The 19,287-nt window shown below is 41.3% G+C and overlaps 1 protein-coding gene across 2 annotated transcripts in view; it reads right to left on the minus strand.

The window, feature by feature from the left end:
* Positions 1-309: 309 nt before the first annotated feature.
* LOXL4 (lysyl oxidase like 4) overlaps positions 310-19,287 on the minus strand; it is a 125,603-nt gene continuing 106,625 nt past the window's right edge. For both annotated transcript variants that reach the window (XM_030202909.1, XM_030202908.1), the window contains exons 13-15: positions 8,763-8,899; positions 7,595-7,706; positions 310-4,215 (exon numbers count right to left, since the gene is read on the minus strand). In XM_030202909.1, coding sequence (XP_030058769.1) covers positions 4,148-4,215; positions 7,595-7,706; positions 8,763-8,899 — 317 coding nt within the window. In that variant the 3' untranslated portion in view covers positions 310-4,147. The remainder of the gene's footprint in view (positions 4,216-7,594; positions 7,707-8,762; positions 8,900-19,287) is intronic.

The following is a 19,287-nucleotide window of genomic DNA, read 5'->3' on the forward strand; positions in this document are numbered from 1 at the left end:
GACTAGGGGACACTCAAGGAAGTTACATGGAAATACTTTTAAAACAAATAGAAGGAAACATTTTTTTCACTCAACAAATAGTTAAGCTCCAGAACTCATTGTCGGAGGATGTGGTAACAGTGGTTACTGTTTCTGGGTTTAAAAAAGGTTTAGACAAGTTCCTGAGGAAAAGTTCGTAGTCTGCTATTGAGACAGATATGGGGAAACCCTGGGATTGGGTAGCATGGAATCTTGCCATGATTTGGGTTGGCCACTATTGGAAACAGGATACTAAGCTAGATGGACCCAGTATGCCTACTCTTATGTTCTTATGTGGCTGGAAGTGGCTTACTGCAGTGGGCTGAATATTCCCCCCAGAATGTTCATAGTAGATGCATCAATTAAAGAAGTCATTAAAGACCATACCCTCATATGGTACCTAGTAGATAGATGTAGAGCTGCAAGGGCCAAAGATCGACAACAATAAATTATCAAACATTTCTTGGCCTCTTCTGGTTAAATTCAAATGCAGGGTCTGAATTATGAACTGAGGGTGCCCTGGCATCAGACCCCACTGGAGACATATTAATGTTGCAGTCATTACCAAAGCAGGATGATTAAACTGTCTGCTAAGGTAATAAAAATAAAAGATATAAAGACTGGCAATTTAAGAAAGGACAAGAAAGGCAATATCAAAAGCAGGACAACATATGCACAATGGTGATGAAGAACACTGTAGCGAGTCCATATATAGCGAGAATCATACGTAACAGATGGGAAATTATTCAATCACATCCGATGTTTCAGAATAAAAACTTATGGATTTCATTTGCTAGAGGCAACAATTTAAAAGAAAGATTAAGTCCGGCTGATTTACCAGGAGCATTGGAGAACAAGGAACTGAGAAAAAAGGTCACTTTAAATGTGGGACATGTCAAATTTGTAAAATCACTTTACAGATAAAGAAAGCAATATTATTTGAAGCAATTTATAATCACATCACATACGCAAGTTACATTGTGTATGTGATTAGGTGTCAAAGCAATAAACTATATCTGAGCACGATAACAAGATCCTTAAAAGTACAAATGATGGAGCATAGATCTAACATTAACAGACAGAACAGAAAAAAACCACTAGTAGAACATCATATTTAGCAGAAACATACATTTGAAGAATTAAGATGTTGTTGTTTGCATAAAATATAAGCTATGAAACGGGGAGATGACTGTAAATTAAAGTTGCAGCGAAGTGAAGCAAGATGAATTTTCAGGATGAAAACCCTTGAACCAACAGACTTAAATAATACATTAGGTTGGCATGTGTTCTATTAAGAATGTATTGAATTTCCAAAATCCATTCCCAAGGCTCTCTAGAATGTCAGAATGGGAAGTGACATCACGGGGTATTTAAATAAGTAGAAATCAGTGGGTGATGCACAAGCGCCATTTTTGAATAGGAAACTTTGCAACTTGAAGTATGTAAACCGAAGTGTAAAAGGTTTAAAACTCTCACAGGATGTTTCCTAAGTTAATGAGCTTTTTTCATCTTTTAGAATCTGGTGATTTGTAGAAGACTGATTGAATACAGCACAGGTTCCTGATGAAGCCATAATGGCTGAAACGGAAGCCCGGTTGGACATAAGCTAAGTGCTGTTTTGCTGGGCGTTATTTTGGCGCTTCTATCATCTTAAGATTACTGTATTGGTTTAAGAAAGTTAAATGAAGAAGTTGATGCACATTTAGGAATTTCACATGTAAAAAAAGGGAGTTTTTGTTTAAATGATGAAAGAAATCGAACACTAACAGAAAATAAGGCTAGTTATATCCTAGTGTTTTCCCTAAAGATTTCTGGGATCTCTTTTTCTCCCCTAAAAAATTATTTTCAAAAAAGTAGTTAAAAGATTTAAATCTCATGACAATGGAGCATGAGTAATTGATTGGTGTTTGGGAGTTATCATAGTATAAATTTGCTGAAGTTCAACACCATTTGAAACTGCAGTTTTATTGAGTGATATTTAAACCCCTCAACGTACGGTAATCTAAAACTAACTTCTAGTTAGTAGGCAGATAGTCTGTTTAATAAAGGCAGTACCTATTTTAAAACAAGATTCTTTCAACTTTAAAACCCAGTTTATTTATATTTACATACAAAATATGGAATCATACTATTTTTCAAATGTATTTCTCTTACAAATTGAAAATAAATTTAGTAAAGTTGTGATGCTTACTTAAGCCTATACTGCTCCAAAAATACTGACTTGGAAGGATTGCATTGATGAGAGAGAGAATTCAGTCCTATTTTCTCAACTTCCATCTCCACCCTTGCCTATCTATAATACTTTATTGATGTGATAAAACAATTCACTCTGTATGTTCATCTAGTCATGGCTTTTTCAACTCACTCTTCATTCCTCTACACGCCCTTGACATAACATGAAGTCAATTGAGCTGCGTGCGCTGCTCACTGCTTCTCCCAGGGTTGAATAAACTCCATCTCTGCTCTTCAACCTAGGATATAACAATGTATGGCTGAATTTTCCAATGACATCACATTGTCATCAGCGGGAGTCTTAGCACCAATGGCATTCCTGAGGATTATAACCTGTGTGAGACTGATATGCATCTTTAGAGCTCATACATATACAAAAACATCAAACACTATTACCAGTGGTAATGTTCTTTAAATTAAAAAAAAAAAAAGAGGTACCAGGTTGGGGCCAATTACAGCCTTCATGTATCACTCAGCTGCAGTGAGGAAAAGGGAGCAAGTTCAAAAAGGTTCTACACAGATGACCTGGCATAGATCAGTGAGTACTTCCCAAATCCTGCAGATGACCAAAGGGGAAATACCCCAGCAGTGGGGTAATTCTGTCTAAGTGGTCCTTGCACTGCAGGAGGACCTGAAAGGAAAAGGGAACCCACTTGCAACAGCTCCTGGATTTTCTTCCACTCTGTGGACCATTTCAAATTGTCACTCGGGAGCCCAAAATTTGAACTTTGGCCACTGCCCCTCAAGTCTAGAAATCTTTGGAGGTCAAGGATGAATTCCTGGGTAAACTCAATAGGAAAAATGTTACTTTTATGTTTTTTTTTATAAAGATAGGGATATGGGTATTTTTTAGGGTGAGGGTTGTTAAGAAAATTTACAGAGGAAAACTGTGCAAGTGTACATCAGAGAGAACTACACATGGAAAGAACTAAACAGTACAAATTTGTTCTGACAGCACATTATAGCCATCTCTTATAGTAAATCTAGAGCACAGAAATGTATATATTTTAAAAGAAACACGTTTATCCCATAATAAATACAAAGAAAAATATGACCAAATCTTTTCCAAAATCCACATTTTTCAATTCTATATATCTGGAGCAAGTGTGCTAGCATCATCTCCTGAGTGAATTTGACTAGCTAACCAAAGAGTTTTTTTTAAAGGTTCAGAATCCAATACATGAAAATAAAAGGTATGCTATGACAGCAGAACTAAGAAAACTTGTTCCATCTGCTGAGACCTTGACCTGTGAACCCAGTGCTTCTGTGAAACTGAGAAATCCAGGCTATGAAGATTTATTTCCGATGTCACATGAGAAAAAGCTCAAGAGCAGCAAGTTAACGTGTACATGATGACATGTGCCTGAGATGGTAAAAGCTGTCAGAAACTGCTAAACAAATAGCAAGGAGAAGATCCCTGAGTAAGCCCACTGCCAATAAAAATAAGTGTCAAGCATCATTCCAGTACAGAAGTGCCATTTCTGAGGTTCTGCAAATTGGAAGGCTTTTCACAGGGAGAAGACAGATAAAAGGTTGACTGAATCCTAATGAGATGTGAGCAGTCAAAAAATATATTATTATGTCTCAAATTATCCACAAAATCCAGGGAAACCAAATAAAACATGTACTTCTCTCCCTCGGCTCATCACTGAATAACAAGTCGCACACAACTCATTTCCCTAAAATATTTCCCACATTCGCCTTCTTGTTCAGGGCGTAGATTTGAATGCAGTTCCTTCAAACACTGACACTTTGGTGTAGCATTACAGTTCCTGAGCCTGCAGTTCCTTGAATTAAATCCTTGTTTTTGTTAAAAATAGCAATACAGAGAGAAGGAACTGGGAGACTGAGTTTGAAAATAGGTGGTACTGGCGTCTTCCCTAGATCTTTATGTGGTTCAGACAAGGTTGTTGAAGAGTCTTTGTTGATGTTCAAAGGAATCTAAGTCAGTTCTGTGTGCATCATCTGAAAGAAGAAATACAAGAGTCAACTGGAAAGATGCTGATCTGGAGATGTGGTATATAGTCCCCCTAAAAACAGAAGAACCAGCAAGATCTCACAAAACATCAAAGCAAAATACAATGGGAATGACCAAACAACAGAAGGTGATCCAGCACAAAAAATGTTCTCTATTGTGATAACTCACATAGATATGTGATGATCAAGTATATGCGGACTCAATACAGGCTATGTTTTGGTACTAATACCTGCATCAGGAATCCTTGAATGCTGAAAAAATGTATAATCTTCCTTTGGGGTAATACCAGGAAAACAGCACAAAGAGTGTTATTTTAAAATGAAAAGCCTTATGACATTAGTGCAACATGAATGATATATCTCAGGAAGTAGTTGTTTTCGTAAGTACAACTCTCTTGAGCAGTCTGGCATGTTAAGGCCCTAACATCACGGTAAAATAATTCCAGTTTTGTACTGGGGTTATTTCACCGCCTGGGCAATGGAGCAGGATTCCCGCCCTTCCCTCCGGCACTAGGGGTGCCATTTTACTGAAGGTGCCAGACTGGGCAGAAGCGACTGGCCTTGCTCTTGCCTGAAGACTCCCTCCCCGGACCAATAATCCTTTCAAAGGTAGCCCCTGTGGGGGGCTGGGAGATTGGGGGGCCTGGAATTGGGTGGAGAGGGCTGGGGGTTGGACAGGCCTCAGCAAAGAGGGGTCTTGTGCCAGGGAGGGAAACCCTGCTTTGCCAGCACAATGCTCCTGAGCCATGTGAGTAATGCTGTTTTGTGAGATGGCTCACAAGCAGCATTATTCTTTAAAAATGAGATTAACCAAACTTTGGTACTGAGATCCCACAGGTTGCTGAATCTGGCAATGAATCAAGGTGTAGTACAAGGTGATCTTTTACCGCATCTTGGTGATTTTGTAGCCCTCAATCATATACCCCCCTCAGTCGTCTCTTTTCCAAGCTGAAGAGCCCTACCTCTTTAGTCTTTCCCCATATGAGAGGAGTTCCAGCCCCTTTATCATTTTGGTCTCTCTTCTTCGGACCTTTACTAATTCCGCTCTATCTTTTTTGAGATATGGCGACCAGAACTGAATGCAGTACGCAAGGTGAAGTTGCATCATGCTCTGAGATTGAGGCATTATAATATTCTAGGTCTTATTTACCATCCCTTTCTTAATAATTCCTAGCATCTTGTTTGCTTTTTTGGCCGCAGCTGCACACTGGGCAGAAAATTTCAGCTTGTTGTCTACAATGACACCTAGATCTTTTTCTCGGGGGCTGACTCCTAAGATGGACCCTAGCATCAGGTAACTATGATTTGGATTATTCTTACCAATGTGCACCACTTTGCATTTGTCCATGTTCAATTTCATCTGCCATTTGGATGCCCAGTCTTCCAGGGCTCCTTTTACTAAGCAGCGGTAAGCCCACAATAGCCCGGCGGTACTTCCCACCTCTAGCGCACAGTTATTTCCAGCATTTTTGTAGCGCCGGAGTGTACCCAGCGGTAATCGAGCAGTGCTGTGCACTGCCTGGTTACCGTAGGGTTAACGTAGGAGCCCTAACTGCCAGCTCAATGGGTGGCGGTAAGTGCTCCCCCCAAAACGGCCACACAGCAAGTGCTTTACTTGCCACATGGCCATTTCCTGTAGGAAGGCGAGATTTCCCTTTTACGAGCTGTGGTAAAAGGGGGCCTTGGCGCAGGTGTAACACACACACCGACGCCAGCGCTGACCCCCTTTTGCTGCAGTTTTCTAAGATCTTCCTACAATTTTTCATAGTCCACATGTGTTTTGACAAATTTGAATAGTTTTGTGTCATCTGCAAATTTAATCACCTTACTTGTTGTTCCGATTTCCAAATCATTTATAAATATCTTAACTAGCACTGGTCCCAGTGCAGATCCGTACAGCACTCCACTATTCACCCTCCTTCATTGAGAAAACTGGACAATTTTCTGTTCAATAACCAATTCCTAGTCCACAGAAGGACATTGCCTCCTAACCCAGGACTTCTGAATTTTCTCAGGAGTCTCTCATGAGGAACTTTGTCAAAAGCATTCTGAAAATCTAGATTCACTACATCAACCGGCTCACCTTTATCCACATGTTTATTCATGCCTGCTATCCAGATACAGTAACTAGTGTTCACCAGGCCCAGTCAGTGATATTGAGCAGCATTTATTGGACAATGCTGCTGAATATCAGATCTGATCACCTCAGATAGTGCCAGGGTTGTCTACGGGCAAAGTTAAGGTGAGGCTGGAAGTTCTCCAGTTACTGCTGCATTGTTCTCTCTAAGCTGAGCGGGAGTCTTCTAGCTGCATTGATACCAGTGGGGAATGGTGCTTCAATATTGTGTTTTCAATCACAACAGGCAGGCATGTTTGCTGGAGTCCTGCAGAGCTTGCCTGTCCCTCACTATTGAAACTATGATAGTGAAAGAGCACCTCCTACTGGCAGGAATGTAGGTGGACGACTCCTGCTCATCTTAGAGCAAACATTGTACCAGTGGCGTACTAAGGGGGGGGGGCGGTGGGTGCGGCCCGCCCCGGGTGCACGCCGCTGGGGAGGTGACGCGCCGGTCAGCTTCGTCGTTTCCATGCTCCCTCCGCCCCGGAACAGGTTACTTCCTGTTCCGGGGCAGAGGGAGCATGGAAACAACGAAGCTGACCGGCGTGTGGCACCCCCCCCCCCCCCAGCGGCGTGCCCCCGGTGGGGGGTTCTTTCGCCGGGGTGGGGGAGTGACGAGGGGGTTCGTGCTGCACGGGGGGCGGGGCGCATCGGCGACCACCCCGGGTGTCAGCGCCCCTAGGAATGCCACTGCATTGTACCGCTGGCATTCAGCACTAGTATCTGGATAATTGCCCAGGTAAGTTACGACAGCCAATTACATATCCTATTCACACTCAACCACTGCCTCCCCTCCCCCACCCCACAAGTTCTCTCTCAGCTTAGCTGTCCTAACTTGTCTGGATAGCAACCCAGGTACCAGCATGGAATACCAGAGGTACACGAATAACTTCTGATAGTCACCAAATACCCAGATATCCAGTGCCAGTATCTGAATACAGCCTGGCACTACATATCCGACTGAGTATTAAAAAAAAAACCACTAACCACCAAGTGTTAATTATTATCCCTCCTATATTTATGTTACCAGATGTGTGCACCCTCTCGCTCAGGCATATGATCTCATGTATTATGCCTGTGATAATTCACTGTAATACTTGCAAAATTCAATTCTGAGCAGAGCGAATAATCCAATACTTCATACCAACAACTCTACAAACATATTTCACTATACATCCATACGATGGGATGTCTCAAGGTTGCACTAGCATATCCACATTCAGTTCATGTGTATACATTACCCATTACCTGTGTGGCAGTTGTGCATCCAAACATGATGACCATCGTATTTACACTGACACTTCATCACATTGTTGGAGAAATCGGACTCACCCATTTCAAATGTAGGGTTCACAACCACCTATGTGAGGGCACAGAGAGGCAGAAATGTAGTACAAGAAAAGAGACCAAGAAAGAAGAAGATTCAAAAAGGTCAATGTTAAAAAAATGGAAAGTTTTGACGAGGTTTCCACAGTGTTCGAAAAGATGTTTAGGAGAGCTAGGAGTTAGTTGTAAACCATGATGCACCTTCATTTTAGTGTACACGGTGTCTGGAAAAAATGGGACCCTCAACATTTTTCCAGATAACTCAACAACAAATGTACTATTATTAAAAAAAAGCATTATTATTGACAGGTGTTACTGCAAAATGCAGTAAAAACTGGATGATCCCTGTTTTCAAAATGATGTCATTCAAGAAGTGACCATTAATATCTGTTTTGCAAAATATGAAGAAGATAAAGTTGCAATTAAATTTTTGCGACAAAATAAGCCATATGGTACAAAGAATTTGCTAAGGGATTTTCTTAATAAAGGTTGGACGAACGTATTTTCAAAGGTCATACTAAATGTTTAAACAATTGCAAAGTATTTTGAAACTATGTAAGGGGTCTCGTTTCCTGACATGTTTGGTTTTTCTTACTAGGCTGCTATCAGATCACTTCATCATGAAGAAACAGTTACAGTACATTGCTTCAGTTAAATTCTGAGAAGAAGGCACGTGACCTCAAGGAGAGGACAATTATTAAATATAGTGTAAGACTAGGAGTGAGGTATTTCGAAACTTTAGAGATTATGTAAGTAACCCACAATGATGGATGGTCTTTATAAGAGTTATAATGCTGGACTATAAAGGTGTCCTTTTATCTTCCCACAACAGGAGCCTATGAGTGTGATGGAACTGAACTGGTTCTTCAGGATGCTACCTGGGGTTCCACTAGACACATTCTACATACATGGAAAACTATGGAATAAAGAGCTCTACCTTGGGAGGTTTAAAGAAAGGCATCTCTCTTTATAGGGTTCAACCCATGATGTCTATTCATGGTATGAGCAGTGACCATTAGAAATCCATGACTGTCATGGTACAGCAGTTTATAAATAGAAACTTGTGAGGTACTATAGAAGCAACGCTTACTTGGAATATATAATCACCAGGTTCTACATCTGTGATGTCTATCCATTGGCAATCAATGTCATGCCGATACGTATCCCAGCATCCCACTGTTACACCTTGCTCTCCAAAGTTAGCACAAGCGTAGCGTCTCTGCACACCTGGATGAAAATTCAGAAGCAACAGCTATTACAGAGCACTAGTAAAGCCATTACTCTTTTTTTTTTTTAATAAATAAAAATAAAATTTCCAAGTGTTATTTAACAGTGATATATGGCCAAGGCCTTTTAGAGATTAAGGGTCCCTTTGACTAAGTGGCGGTAAGCCCAACTTGGGCTTACTGTTCGCTAAATAGGAAGTACCGCAGCAGCCCGGCAGTACTTCCCACCCCTGGCATGCCGTCATAGCTGGCACTACACAAATATATTTATTTACTTGCCGCACAGCCATTTCCTGCAGGAAAGAGATACTTCCCTTTTACCTGCTGCAGTAAAAAGGGGCCTCGGCACACGTGAAAAACACATACTGACGCCAGCACAGGCCCCCTTTTGCCGCAGCTTGGTAAAAGGGGCCCTCGGTGATTCCCCAAGAGTCTCTAACTCAATCATTTGGGTTTCTTGGCCAAAGCACAGGTATACCAGTATATGTTTACAGAGAGGAGAGTTGACACAGGCCAGAACCACTGCTACCTGCAGAAACATCTTTACTTCCTGCATCCTGCACAGTCTCCTCCCACCAGCAGGAGGAGTCAGCAGACTTATCCACTGCTGTTTCTTCCTCACCCAGTTTCCCTCTGAAATCAGAATCACACAAGGCCCTTAGTCTCCTGAGATATGCTAGGCATACCTATTTCTGATTTCTCAGGAAAACCGAGATAGGAGAAGGCAGCAGCATGAATACAAAAATTGTTCTACTGGGTCAGGCCAAAAGTCCATCAAGCGAAACATTCTATGTCCAAACAGTGGCCGATCCAGGTCACAAATACCTAGTATGGTCCTTCATGAAGTCTAGTTTTATTTTACATGCACAGCTTATGCAATTTTCTCAGGCAGTAAACATGAGTGTGCTGGTTAGGTTATTGAAGCTTACGTGGAGGCGAGTGTGATCCAACAGTAATATCATTTTAAACTTTAAGAGGAAATTTGACATTCTCAGTGAGCTTAATTAGTAGTAAAGAATAGGCCGCAAGGGAATTGAAAAGTTTAGCAGATGCATTGTATAGTGGGGGCTAAATAAAGGCAATTTTAGGCGATAAGTGAGGCATTCTAATAAAGATTTTTATGTGTATCTATAATCACCATTATATGCAAATTGATATCGGTGGCTAATCTGAGGGAGGAGAAGAGAGAAATGTTTTATGTATTGAGATATAATAACCACCTTTATGAAGAGATTTACCCAAGGCAGTGTACAATAGCATAGCTTGACATATAATGCTTATATTATGTTTACAGCATAACAATAGTAAAATGACTAAATGTAAGCATAAAATATAATCAACGAGCATCAGAAATATAGATAGATATTAAAACAGTAGACTAGAATATTCATAAAACATAAATTTGATAAATGTCACCAGAATATGAATGATACTGTAAAAGGCACATGGAAGAACATTCATATAACAGATATAATACTTAAGATTAGAACTGTACCAAAAAGCACATTTTACTATCAATAGTTTAATAGGTTATAAAATTTGCTATACCACCTTTCTAAATAATCAAGGTGGTTTACAATAAAATTCTATAAAAAGATAAAAGAAAAGAACGCCATTAAAAGATAGGAAAGCACGTACATCACAAGAACAAGCACTCAACCTCTCATTCACAAAGTTTACCCATGTACATCTTAAAATCCTTATCCTTAAATTCATCAAAAGCTTTCTGCTTTTTGGGGTTTTGGCCAAATACAATTAATAAAAATATTATTTGACCAAATATGAATACTGAATACGAACAATGGGCATTGAGCTTAAACATAGCAAATAATAAAAGAAGCAACGTGAAATCAGAGATCAAGTGTTCATTTCAATAGGATTTAGCATAGTATTGAGGTAGGAAAAAAGTGGGAGATTGACTACGGATGCCAAAGACTGGAGAGGTGTATACTTAAAGTCAAATGTTTATTAGATAGAAGAGACTCAACACAACGTTGTGTTTTTCGGCCGCTAGGCCTGCATCAGGAGTCTGTATGAGCAGAAACTTCTGAGATGATGATGATATACAGTATAAGATTATACCATTTGTATATAGAGATTATTCAATCCTTTGGTAAAACGGGTTGAAATGATGGTCTTTAAAAAGACCCTTGGTTAAGCAGACGTACTTACGCTCAAGATTTACTTCACTGGCAAGTACGTCTGCTTAACCAAGGGTCTTTTTAAAGACCATCATTTCAACCCGTTTTACCAAAGGATTGAATAATCTCTATATACAAATGATATAATCTTATACTGTATATCATCATCTTCTCAGAAGTTTCTGCTCATACAGACTCCTACTACCCTTCTCCATTGAGAATACTAACCATTTAACCCTACTCTCTGTTTTCTTTTATACAGTTTTTTATCCACAATAGGACACTACCTCCTAACCCATGACTCTCCAATTTCTTCTGGAGTCTTTCATGAGGTACTTTTTCAATGCCTTTTGAAAATCCAGATACACAATCAGGCTTATTTTTGAAAGAGAAGGGCGCCCATCTTCTGACACAAATCGGGAGATGGGCGTCCTTCTCTCAGGGTCGCCCAAATCAGCATAATCGAAAGCCGATTTTGGGTGCCCTCAACTGCTTTCCATCACGGGGATGACCAAAGTTCATGGGGGTGTTTCGGCAGCTTAGCGAAGGCGGGACTGGGGTGTGCTTAAGAGATGGGCATCCTCAGCTGATAATAGAAAAAGGAAGGGCGTCCCTGATGGGCACTTGGCCGACTTGGTCCATTTTTTCTTGTGACCAAGCCTCAAAAAGGTGCCTGAACTGACCAGATGACCACCGGAGGGAATCGGGGATGACCTCCCCTTACTCCCCCAGTGATGACCAACCCCCTCCCACCCTAAAAAAAAGCTTAAATTTTTTTTTTTGCCAGCCTCAAATGTCATACCCAGCTCCATGACAGCAGTATGCAGGTCCCTGGAGCAGTTTTAGTGGGTGCAGTGCTCTTCAGGCAGGCGGATCCAGGCCCATCCCCCCTACCTGTTACACTTGTGGTGGTAAATGTGAGCCCTTCAAAACCCACCAAAAGCCCACTGTACCCACATGTAGGTGCCCCCTTCACCCCTTAGAGCTATGGTAGTGGTGTACAGTAGTGTTTTTTTTTTTGGGGGGGGGGGGTTGGGGGGTTCAACACACAAGGTAAGGAAGCTATGCACCTGGGAGCAATTTCTGAAGTCCACTGCAGTGCCCCCTAGGGTGCCTGTTGATGTCCACATGTGAGGGGGACCAATGCACTATGAATGCTGGCTCCTCCCATGACCAAATGGCTTGGATTTGGTTGTTTCTGAGATGGGCGTCCTGGGTTTCCATTATTGACGAAAACCGGGGACAACCATCTTTAAGGATGACCATATCTAAGGTCGACCTAAATGTTGAGATTTGGGCGTCCCTGACTGTATTATCGAAACGAAAGATGGACGCCCATCTTACTACTACTACTACTTAGCATTTCTAAGATGGACGCCCATCTTACTACTATTACTACTTAGCATTTCTATAGCGCTGCCAGGGTTACGCAGCGTCTTGTTTCGATAATACAGGTTTCCCCACCCCTTCACGGACCCATCCTGTGAGGATGGCCCCAGGAAAACTTGGGCGCCCTGTTCAATTATGCCCCTCAATATCAACCGGCTCGCCTTTATCCACCTGTTTGTTCAACCCTTCAAAGAAATGAAATAGATTGGTGAGGCAAGATTTCCCTTCACTAAATCCATGTTAGCTTTGTTTTATTAATCCATGCCTTTGAATATGCTCTTTATAATAGTCTCTACCATTTTGCCCAGCACAGATGTCTGGAACCATTTTAAAAAATCAGCGTTACATTGGGGGTACCATGCTTGATTTTAAAGATAAATTACATATTTCTAGCAATAGTTCTGCAAGTTCATTTTTCAATTCTATCAGTATTCTGGGATGAATACCATTCGGTCCAGGCGATTTCCTACTCTTCAATTTGTCAAATTGCGCCATTACATCTTTCAGATTTCTGGAGATTTCATTGTTTTTCTGACTCGTTAGCTTTGAATATCTTTTCTGGCACTGGTATCTCTCCCAAATCTTCCTCAGTGAAGACCAAAGCAAAGAATTCATTTATTCTCTCCGCTATGACTTTGTCTTCCCTGACTGCTCCTTTTACTCCTCGGTCATCTAGCGGTCCAACTGATTCTTTTGCCAGCTTCTTGCTTTTAATATACCTAAAAAAAATTTTACTATGTGTTTTTGCCTCCAACGCAATCCGTTTTCAAAAGTCCCTCTTTGCCTTCCTTATCAGCACTTTGCATTTGACTTGCCATTTCTTATGCTGTTTCTTATTATTTTCAGTCGGATCCTTCTTCCATTTTCTTAAGGATTTTCTTTTAGCTCTAATAGATTCCTTCCCCTCACTTTTTAACCACTTTTATGGAATCCTTATAGTGTTCATGAGATATCCTAGCTTCTTCCCCCTTTCATATTCTCTCCGTAGTTTGGGGTCTAGGATAACAGAGCCCAGACTTTATGAAATGTATTTTCAAAGCACTTAGACTTACAAAGTTACACGAAGGGGCATTTTTAATATTGTTTTTAAGTCGGACTTTGAACATTTTGTGCTAATCATACCAAATCCGAATTCCATTTTTGAAAAAAAGAAAAATGTCTATCTTTTTTCAAAAATACCATTTCAAACAAGGTTTTGTGTTTTGTATATTTATCTTTTTAGACCATTTTCAAAATAAATGCACAAGTTAAACATGCACAACATCAAGCTATTGGGATGTAAAAGGGGCCAGCATTTTTAGTAGACTGCCCCCAGACATCCCATGAGAGCAATGGGGCACCCTAGGGAGCACTGCTGCAGACTTTATATAAAAGCCCCCAGGTACACATCTCATCATCGCTCCATTGTTTTGTCTGCTGAGCTCTCCGAAACCCACCCAAAAGCCACTACCCTTGTGTATACCACTATAATAGCCCTTATGGGTGAAGGGGGTACCTAAATGTGGGTACAGTGGGTTTCTGGTCAGTTTTGGAGGGCTCACAGTTTCCACCAGAAATGTAAGAGGTAGTAGGAGATATAGGTCTGAGTCTACCTGTCTACAGTACACTGCAACCAACACTAGATTACTTATACGGTCTGTGCCCTGAAAAAGACAGGTACAAGTCAAGGTAAGGTATACACAAAAAGTGGCACATATGAGTTTATCTTGTTGGGCAGACTGGATGGACCGTGCAGGTCTTTTTCTGTCGTCATCTACTATATTACTATGTTATGTTATGTTACTCCAGGGAGCTACATGCTGCTCTAATAGACCTTGATGTAACATCTGAGGCTGTCATAGAGGTTGGTGAGTACTGTTTTTATTCACATTTTTTGGGGGGTGGGAGGGGGTCATCCCTGAATCTCTCCATTGATTATCTGGTCATTAAGGGTATATTTTAGTGTCTTATTTGGTAGAAAAACAGATGTATACCAAAATGTTGAAGTTTTCACCCTAGACATTTTGATTTTGTTCCATTATGGCTATAAAACATCCAAGTGTTAAACTCGCCCTAATCTCACCTTCGAAATGCCCCCAACATGCCCCCTTGTTATTTGGACGCACTGCAGATGAAATGCATAGATAGATATCTGCAAAACAAGTTTCAAAAATACTGATTTGGAAGTTTTGAGAAGAAATCCGTCCAAATGATGCTTTATGACACTTTTTGGATGCTTTTCTCTTTCGAAAATGAGCCCCATAGTAACCTATGGAACTTTGCCAGTCTAAGGGCTTTGAAAATGAGCCACTTAGTTTACTTATTGTGGCTTTCTTCCAGCGAACAACCCCCCCCCCCCCTTTTTTTTTTTTTTGGATAGCTGAATCTTTTCCTCTTCTTCTTTCTTAATGTTTGATCAGGTATGGTTGTCTCATTTATTACCCTTATTTTTATCCTCTTTTAAAGAATTGTGAACTGGTTTGATTTTTTTTCATAGTCAATATATCAAATAAAGCTGAACTTAACTAGTTACAAGGTGTGTAGTAAGCTAGTCCAGGTGTAGAGTGAATAGTCAGCCACCAGGTGTATTAAAGGCTTGGGAGAAGAGGCAGGTTTTCATCTGCTTCCTAAAGTAGAGGTAGTCTTGAGTCAGGCCTAACTGTTCAAGGAGTGAGTTCTAAGAGTGCTGGGGCTACTTCTGAGAGGCTTGCTGGCGGGTGTAACATTATGTTGTTTCGTTTGACAAAGGTACAGTTAGTAGTGCTCCTTGAGAGACCTTAGAGGCCTCAAAGGTATATACAGGGCTAACTTATTCTTTTAGTAGTCTAACCCATTTTATCTGAGGGCTCTGAAAATGAAAGAAAGAGTTTTAAATCTGGTCCTGTAGGGTACTGGTAGCCATTACAGTTTTTTGTAGGAAGGGTGTGATGTGGTCACACTACTTGCAACACTATCAGTTATGCTGCAGCTTTTTGAATTATTTGGAGCTGGTCTAAACTCTTTTTATCAATATGCAGGGAATTACTGTAGTCTAGCTATGACATTATCACGGCATGAACCACTGTGGTCAGATTCACCTTCTCATATATGTAAAGTGATTTTGTAGCTACCACAGGTGATAGAAGCAGTTCTTAAAATTTGAGTTTGTGGAATCAAAATAAATGATATGTCTAGTAGTATCCCAAGATTTCTGACCTGTGATTTTAGAGGGAAAGGGAATGGAACTTGATATACTGCCTTTCTGTGTTTGTTTGTTTGTTTTTTACAACTACATTCAAAGTGGTTTACATAGTATATACAGGTATTGTTGGTACCTGGGGCAATTGAGGGTTAAGTGACTTGCCCAGAGTCTCAAGGAGATGTAGTGCGAATTGTGCCCAGTTCCCTAGGATAAAAGTCTGCTGCACTAACCACTAGGCTACTCCTCCACTCCAATGGTAGTGTCACGTTTTCAAGGCAGAAACTAGGTTCGTGAGCCCTTGGGCCACTGCTGTAGAGCAGCAGTGGCAGGCTAAACCACCCCACACCAGAGACAAGGCAGCATTCTGACACGAACAGTTAGACTTCACCTGCACTTGACCGCCGTTCCTCAGGAGTTGAGCCCCTGGGTGCAGGCGGCCAGCAGGACTTACCAGACAGGGCAGGGACTGAATACCAACTAGGCTGAACAGAGACTGAGGGTCAGAGGGGAAAGGAATATACATGGGTAGCAAGGCAGGAAACTGGGCTAGGACTCACAGACAGACAATACTACACAAAGAAGAAAATGGACAAGCTAAAGGACAGGAACTGAAAGCTGACAAGCAGCCACTGAAACAGGGTACAAACACTGACAGAAAAGAGACAGGACTGAAAGCTGCAGAGCAGCCACTAAGCAAGAGACACAGACAAACAGAAACTAGACCAAGAATACAAACCAGAAACAAGACTAAGAAATAGGCAATAAACTTAAGCTAAACTACACACAGACTAACTAGAATCAGACTAGGAACTATACAAGAAACCAGGCTAGGCAGAAGTGCAACAAGCACCAACAAACCAGCGACCTTAGATGATGCAAAGGCAAACACAGAAGTTTCCATGTGATTAATAAAGCCCATCAGCTGCTGATGCTCAGCTGCAGGAATCACAAGGCAGCTACGGGTGCTGTTCAGGCACAAACAAAAAAAAGCAAGTCTAGCAACCCGGAAGATCTGGACCGGACTGGGCTGAAGTCTGGAACGGGTGACAGTCCATAGCAGCCACCGGTTCTGACCACCAGAGGGCGAGGTGAGCACAAACAAGGAAACATTCACATACGTGACAGGTAGCTTGAGGTCAGATACCTGTCTGCTTGAGTTAGGAACCCACAGAATCTCTGTTTTACTTGGGTTCACAGTGTGTTGTGGTTTACCCATTCCTGAGTTACTGACAGAGAGTCAATTTACTCTACGCGTCCATTTAGAAGTGAATCCAAGACTCACAGATTACTATAAATTCTTGTGGTCAAGTGAGCAAGAGCTTGATTTGGCTCCATGGGAGTTGAAATGGAATACAGAACTAGGGGTTCAGTCACTGGAAGGATATTTCACTAGCTGTATAAGGGGGAATCCCATATTTGATATTGGGCTACAAGAACATACATCCTGCAAGAGCAATAGTATACATTTTTGTTTAGAGCCTATATATACCCAAAATGATCAGTGCAAACCAAAATTACCACAGATGGGAGATGTCTGAAATGCAGGGAGCCAGAGGCCTTGTAGGCCACTCTTTTGAAGCTGCCTGTCCATGCAGGGTCTCCGGAAGTTCATAGTGTAGTATATGGCAGGAGCATTAAAGGAGAAGATAACAGAAAAAGCAGAGCTGTTATTTGATGATTTTTCAGTGCTCCCAGCACAGAAGAAAGGGGGAAGTCCTTTCTAAGAAAAGTATGGCTGCTTGCTTGAAAGTGTATCTTGGTAGTATGGAGGGGCCATGACCCTGCAACTGTAAGACAATTGATGATGATGGTGCTCTTTTAGGCTTCTGTGGCTGGCATCATGATTGTTGTAGTTATAGTAGGTTCTCAAACCAGATTGACTAGGATTTGAAGTGGGTGGTTTCCTCAGAAAGGAAGGAGATTTGGGCAGGAAATTGAGGCAGGAAAGTCAGTTGGTCACAATTTTAAATTCTGGCATGAATGATGCTAGAAATTCATTGGAACACAGAAAAATCAGCTGTAGCCCTTCATCCTAAGGTAACTGGTCATACGGTTAGATTTGAGGACAGAAAAATCTTGGAGAAAGAAGATCACTGGTGGCCTAGAAGAATCAAAGAGGCAATAAAGATAGGAAGACATCCTAATAACTTCAATGGAGACAAAGGGCTCAGACTAAACAAAGCATGGCAACTACTCATTCAAAAGAAATTTAGCACAAAAAGGACTGGTGCCGAGGACAAACATCTTCTTCCTCCCCCCCCCCCCCCCCCCAAAGTTCTAGAATATGACCTACAGAAATTCCTCCCCTCTCCAGAGGCAGAGCTGTCCCAATGAATTTCCAGCCTCATTTCCACTAGAATTAAAATTGTGATCAACGATCTTCCCTGCCAAAATTCAAATTTGTGACCAATGAATGTTCCCACCAAAATCTCCTTCCTTCCTGAGGAAATCACCACCTCAAACCCCAGCCAATCAGGTTTGAGAACCCATTTTATAAAAAGACAAACTGAAGACCTCACAGCATACCCTGAAGAAAGGCAAAGCACGATGGCTGAAACATAGGTTCCACTTACTCAGACGCAGCAAAACCCGAACAACTGCAACAATGATGATATCGATGATGATGGAAAGGTTAATGTAGGAAAGCAGAAATCAGAGCTGTGGAAAGTGTTTCAAGCAGTATGGGAATTGTATTGCAGTTCTGTGCTACGCCGAGCATGAGGTCAAGTGCTGAATATTTGATGAATGGTGATAAAAGTGTGCAGAGTATGCAAAGAAGGTGTGAGAGTGGATTGTTGCTCTGGGGCGGGTAGGTTGAGGTTGGATGGGATGGCAATTGGGGTGGAGGAGAGTCTGTAACAAAGATAAATGTCCTTTGGTCTTAAGTTGGTAAGACTTGTTGGACCTGAAAGGTGTAAGGACCATCTTACTCTAGAGGCAGATGATCTGTGAATGTTTATAATATACCCGGGGTTGCAGTTTTGGGGGGAAGGGTGGAGTATAAGGGTAAGGAACCCCAAGGGAAGGGAGAAAATGGAAAATTGGGAAATGATACATTGGGTTCAATATGGATTGACTGTACCAGTTACTATTAAACATTACTATGGAATAGGTAATATACTAGCACTTGAATCTGGGAATGTCATGAACGTTATTTTTCTCGTTGACAACAAATTAAAGATACAATTGGTGGCAAAGTGCACAGAATGTTCCAAAGCCCCCAAAACATTCAGCTCCCCAAGATTTTGATGCTGTTTGTTTTGACTTCTGACTAAATTATTTCAGAAATTGTTCAATGGTGCTGGAGTTTAAGTCTATAGGTGTGTGGTCAATTTAGAAATGCCAGCAACCAGCTGGGACAATTTTCGAAATGTGGGGACTTGGGTCATTAGTCTGGCATATTCTGGTCTCCAGGGTATACAGTATATGAATAGCAGTTCCAACATGCTCCAGACAGTTGTCAGCAGGAGCGTAAGGGAAACAGGATGGATTTCTATACAACACTGTCTTGTTTCTGCTCTCAAGCATAGGGTACAGATGCCATTTCATGATAATTATAGTCAGTGGGGTCAGACCTACTGTAAACAGAAGGCTGATTATAGTTGAAGCTGCCCTATGGAGGAACACAGTATCCACAAACTGAGATATAAGCAGAGAGAGTCCCAACAGGAATTACTGGAATGAATGGTGGTGGAGAAT

This window comes from Microcaecilia unicolor, chromosome 5, assembly GCF_901765095.1.
Source record: "Microcaecilia unicolor chromosome 5, aMicUni1.1, whole genome shotgun sequence".
NCBI lineage: Eukaryota > Metazoa > Chordata > Amphibia > Gymnophiona > Siphonopidae > Microcaecilia > Microcaecilia unicolor.